This window comes from Somniosus microcephalus, unplaced genomic scaffold (assembly GCF_052327205.1).
Source record: "Somniosus microcephalus isolate GS21.2 unplaced genomic scaffold, FLI_Smic_1.0 unresolved_chr5, whole genome shotgun sequence".
Lineage (NCBI taxonomy): Eukaryota > Metazoa > Chordata > Chondrichthyes > Squaliformes > Somniosidae > Somniosus > Somniosus microcephalus.
In genome coordinates this window covers 33,212,788-33,218,799 of record NW_028225183.1, presented here as the reverse complement: position 1 = coordinate 33,218,799, position 6,012 = coordinate 33,212,788, and the positions used below count along the sequence as shown (strand labels likewise).

At 45.0% G+C, this 6,012-nt stretch overlaps 1 protein-coding gene across 1 annotated transcript; it reads left to right on the top strand.

Annotated features, from left to right (window-relative positions):
- Positions 1–2,497: 2,497 nt before the first annotated feature.
- LOC147087827 (putative G protein-coupled receptor 139) lies at positions 2,498–5,730 on the top strand. Its single transcript, XM_085977777.1, has 2 exons — positions 2,498–2,642; positions 4,801–5,730. The coding sequence occupies exons 1-2, from the start codon at positions 2,498–2,500 to the stop codon at positions 5,703–5,705; spliced, it is 1,050 nt and encodes a 349-aa protein (XP_085833903.1). The 3' UTR covers positions 5,706–5,730.
- The last annotated feature ends 282 nt before the right edge of the window (positions 5,731–6,012 follow it).

Genomic DNA, 6,012 nt, shown 5'->3' with positions numbered 1-6,012 from the left:
AGCAAACCCCACTGCGAGGATGTTGGTACCGTTTTTGCCGAGGTGTAACACGTCCGCCTTGTGCAGGTTCCACCTTCCCCAGAATCAGTCCCAATGCCTCATGAAATTAAATCCCTCCATTATGATCCATCTCTCCAGCCACGCATACATCTGGTCTATTAACCTATTTCAGCTCTCGCTAGCACGTGGCACTGGGAGTAATCATGATAATACTTCCTTTGAGATCCTGCTTTTTAATTGATATGCTAGCTGCCTATATTCTGCTTGCAGGACCTCGACCCATTTTCTACCACTGTCGTTGCTAGCTATATGGACTACCACATCTGGCTGTTCTCCCTCCCCCTTCAGAATGTCCTGCTGCCACTCAGTGACATCCATGACCCTGGCACCAGAGCGACATGCAGCGATAGGCAGACAGAGACAGACATACTTACATGGACAAAGAGCGACATGCAGAGACAGTCAGATAAATACAGCCATACTTACATGGAAGGACAGAGACAGACAGGCAGAGATTGGTGGACGGATACGCAGAGATAGAGAGAGAGACGACAGAGACTGACAGGGAGAGGGATACAGACAGAGGCAGAGAGGCAGACGGACACAGACAGAGAGAGACAGACAGACAGAGAAAGAGACAGGCAGAGGCAAGGACATACAGATAGAGACTGACAGGCAGAGGTATATGGACAGAGATAGGCTGACAGAACAAATGATAGGCAGAGGCAGGGACAGACCGACAGAAACAGACAGAGACTCACAGACAGAGGGTCATGGACAGAGGCAGACAGTCAAAGAAAAAAAGAGACATAAATATACGGACAGAGATAGATGGATATAGAGCACCAGAGAGATGGAGACCGAAGGAGACACAGACAGGTAGAGAGAGACACAGACTAGAACGTGAGAGAGAGAGAGAGGGAGAGAGCGATAGAGATAGTGGAACAGACAGGTAAAACTGGTGTCATCTGCGTACATGTCAAAGCTGCAGACATATGTGCCACTGAATGATTCAATGGGAAGCATGTAGATGCGGAGGCTCCATTCATTTAGGTAAACATGAAAGCAAGCAAGGGAAAGCCAATAAAGTGGCCAAAAACAAAGGAATGTAGAGATGACGGATTAGAGGAGAGTACGGAATCTCTTCGCATTGAAAGGATATGAAGTCGGAAGCTCAGGTCAGGGACGAATAGGGGTCAGAGTTTACAAAACTTCATATTCAGCCTGAAAAAAAAGTCAGGGAGTGGAATGGCATCGGTGACATGGGTATGGAGTTTGTGGTGGGGCCTAATATGATGGCCTCGGTCTTCCCAATCTTTAATTGGACCAAATCGCAGCTCATGCAAAGCAGACTTTTGCAATTTGATAACACAGAGGTGGTGGAGGGTGGATCGAGATGGTGGAGAGTTGGAGCTGGGTGTTGGCCGCGAACATGTGGAAGCTAAATCCATGTCTGCAGATGATGTCACAAATGGCAGCATGTTGATGAGGTAGAGGAGGGACAAGAATATAAAGTTCAGAGACTCGAGCGTTAACGGTGCTGGTGTAGGAAGAGAAGCCATTGCTGGAGATGCTCTGGCTACCATCAGATCGGTAAAACTGGAACCAACTGAGGGCAGTCCCACCGAAAGAGGCCAGTGTCAGAGGTATGGAGAGATCACGGGTGGGTTTGCTGCAGGTTTGGAGGAGATGGTGGAGATGGCGAGTGGTGAGACCATGGAGGGATTTAAACCCAAGGAAAAGAATTTATAATTCAAGTCGTTGGGAAAGTGAGAGACACTGAGGCTCAGTGAGGGCGAGGATGATGCGCGAGCGAGACTGGGGAGAGCTGGACATGGACAGCAGAATTTATGATCGGTTGGCATTGGTGGAAGGTGGAGGTTTGCTGGCCGGCCAGGAATGAACTGGAGGGATGGAGTCAGGAGGTTGTACAGTTCTAATTTTACTGGAGCCATTAACAAATGTACGATAAACAGGAACTATCTGTAGTAAATAGCGGATAGAGGAATGTCAATGTGGCACGTTCATTGTCCGCCCCCTTCTATCACCCACAATAATTTCTGGGCTCCAGTCCTGAACATGGCCATTAACTGTCCCTTTGTCAGAGACTCAAACTTCATATTTAAAAGGGAAATAACAGGGACAGAGCGAAACGCAACTGTCTGTGTCCCAGGATTCAGTGTACACTACGGAGGAATCGGTAAAATTTATAAATGAATTGACAGGAGTGAACATGATCAGTACAATTACTGGAAACAGTAACTGAAGCCGTTTATTGCAGGTTCAGCCCTGTAGGAGCAAAGCTTTCAGCGTTATTCCCGAGTGAGATCTGATTAAGTTAATGTGCCTTGAGTGTATGCGTTTTACCCACCACATTATTTAAGTGGGAGTCAAAGCTGCTGATGTAATGTGTTTGTTCAAGTGACTGTAACTAATAGCAATGAACAGGGGTATAACCTGTCAGTGGAGAATTATCCCCTGTATAAATCAGGACAGAATGGAATGGATATGCTCAGAGTGCCTGCCGGAGCTGTGGGTTCAAATCCAACAGAAGTCGCTGCTTCTCACAGAAATGGGAAAACCAGTAATCTATCAGATAGAAGACATTTACTATCCTGTTCTTGCAACCGTTGGAGTTTCCGGTAAGTCGTTATCTTACCTGTTAATGGTGTAAATCGGTGTTAACTGTGCTGTTGTATTTGGCAAATTTTTACTCGCTGTATGTTTTCCACAGCCGCCTGTTCTGTCCAATCAGCTGAATGCTGGAACAGCCTCTCTTTCTGCATTTCTCTCTTTTAAATGCTACTTTATAGCTGTAATGTTCTTTGTTTACCCAAACATGGCATTGTTACTGGATAATTTACTACACTGAATGTACTGGAATCATGTGTCTTGACTAAGAGCTGGTATCAGACCATCAGGAGCTGTTAACAGTTTCATATTGTGAACTATTCTATCCTGGAATAACGGAGCTCACAGTCTCAGTGTTACATGGAGGCAACACAATGTCCTCCCTCCCCAATAAAATGGTTCACTTGAACTGGGATTTCAATGTGTTTTTTGGTTATCACTACTATGAAATATTATTTCACGGCGTGTACCTGACACCGAGGAATGGCCTGGTGACTAAACTGAGTTTGCGGCTGACTCTTTCACACCTCCTTCACTGCTTCAGTGTAGATGGATTCACTGATTGTCACTGGTCTTCATTATAAAATGAAATGTTTTGAGGTTATGCTGTATCAGTATGCACCATATCTGTTGGAATCAGGAGCCCTTCCATTGATCTGGACTTTATAAGGAGCAGCGGTGTTATTGGCCTTTTCTTCATTGAACAATCCCACCATCGAACGCTGTAATTTATAATTACAGGAGAAGGGACTTCAATTATTGTGAGGTCTGTCTGGAAGAGATATTCGATTCTGCTTATTCCTGGCATTGCAGATGAGGAAAACTGCGCAGTGGAACAGGAGGAGACTTGGATCATCTGTAGAGACATTTAATTATTCACGGGGACTTCACCAGAAAACTTTGAGATTAGGGTCAGTGAACACGGAGCTGGTGAGCAGAATGTGTACGTAGGATGCTAGGATTGAATCGTATGTGAAAAAGAGCTTCGGCAAAGAAAGAACAGACAGTGAGGAAAAATAGAGGAGCCATAGAGAAAGAGAGAGGGTGAAGGTAAGCGAGGAGGAACAGATCGAGAGAAACTGAGAAAGAGCGAGCGACTGAAACTTTGATTATAATTAAAAGTTAACATGACTACAAGGCGTTATTAGGATGTGAACAGATCGGGTGAGAACTTATTTCTGTCCGCACTTTCATTTGTTTGTCAATCAGATCCACAGTCTGTTTCGGGGAATTTATTTGTCCTTGCTTGAGGACTTAGAAATACATAAAATACAAGTTTATTAACTCTATAGAATCCATGATGTAAATCAGTGCATCAGCTGATTTCAATAAAAATAAGGTTGATATAACAGATATAATATAATTGAATTTGATGTAGCTGAATGTGCTGAATAAATGTATTGACCACATTTTATACCCAAAGAGATAACCCCAGTAAACACAGAAATGAATCTTTGAATATATTATTTGAGCGTTGTTACTGGGGCCTCTACATTAACTTCCTCCAGCACTCTGCTGCAGTCTCTCCCTGTGAATCACAATCTCTCCTCCCCTGCATTGAATCCTCTGTCTCCTCATCCGTTGCTTTGTCCGCTTCCCAGACCCTCAGCTCCTGACTCCCCTCCAGCTCCCACATATCCTTTTCCTTGTCTCCCACCCTTACTCACTGGTTCAGCCTCCAGCTACCTCTGCCATCTGATCCGAAGCCTGAAATTCACCGCCGCGGCTCTCGTCCTTCCCTGTTTAGTGCCAGCCCCTGTCCGCAATCTTAACCCAGAGCAACAAACAAGCTGCAGCTCCCCTTGTCCCCAAACCATCCCGAGCTTAACTAACTTACCCCTCTGTCTGGAGCCCAATTCCGGTTTTAACCCCATGCTTTCCGGCTCTGTAAAACCCCTTTTCTTTTCCCCACCAGCACTGTGCCCTCATATGGCCCTCCCAGTGAAATTCGTGCTCACATTATTCACTTACTGTATCGAGATCCCAATACATTATCGATAAATGTGTTTAAAGCAATTCTCTGCCAGAAAGCAAGGCCCAGGTCACTGAATCAGTTTCCACCGTTCGATGCAGCAGCAAAGCTGGAAATTTCAGCCCAGATCCTGTCAAACTGCTGCTTTGGCTCCAGCTCAGATCAGTAATGTCTCTGCTCCCCTTTCTCTCTTATAGCTAACTTGGTGGCGATTGTGATCCTGTCCCGAGGAAAGTGCAGTCTCTCCAAATGTATCACACGCTACCTGCTGGGAATGGCAGCGGCCGATCTACTGGTCGTTATCTGTGAGCCCATATTGACCTGGATTGTTTTGCTTGATTTCCCAGCTTCATTCCTGAACATTACTCCCGTGTGTAGTTTTATTCTCTTCCTGCTTTATCAATCCTCAGTTCTTTCTGTCTGGCTCACAGTCGCTTTCACATTTGACCGATTTGTGGCCATTTGTTGTGAAAAGCTGAAAACAAAATATTGCACCGAGAAAACGGCAGCTGTAGTTATCGGATCAGTGTGTGTGCTGGGCTGTTTAGTGTCTGTCCCCTGGTACTTTGTGTATGGACCTGACTATATTATTGATAATGTTCCCTGGGGTTGTATCGCTAAACCGAGCTACTATACTTCCCCAGCCTGGGTCGCATTTGACATGTTTTACGTCATTTTAACCCCTTGTGTCCCGTTCTTTCTGATTTTGCTGCTCAATGTTCTGACGGTCAGACGTATTTTAGTGGCCAGTAGAGCCCGCATTGTACTCCGGGACCGCAGCAATGGAGAGAATCACAAGGACACAGAGATGGAGAACCGAAGGAAATCCATCGTTTTGCTCTTCAGTATATCCGGCAGTTTTATACTGTTGTGGGCGACACTGGTATTATATATCATTTACCGCCGAATTGCAGATATTCGGTTATATTACTCCACCGCTGATCCTCTTTATATCACAGAACGCACAGCAATAATGCTGCAGCTTCTCAGTTCCTGCACCAACACCTGTATTTACGCTGTGACCCAGACTAAATTCAGAGAGGAGCTGAAGAACGCGGTGAAATACCCACTCAATCTAATTGTTAAATTAATTACATCATAGGATTTCAAGCAGTAGAACTAATCCCATTTCAAACTCCATTCCCTACACTCCCCACTGTGTGGAAACTACATTTTATATTATCCTTTAAATGATTTTAAAGCTGATTCTGCTGTTATATTTTATTGATGATCTGACCTATTGAGACGTGTTTGTTTCACAAATTGGCGGCACTAAAGATTTCAGCTGGACTTCCAGTAAATGGCCACTCGGCACCGACAGCATAATAGGCAAACCCGCCAATCACATTCGCTATTGTGGGCCTGAAGAGAATGGGAGCGCTGCACATCAATGGAGCGATAGAAGGAAA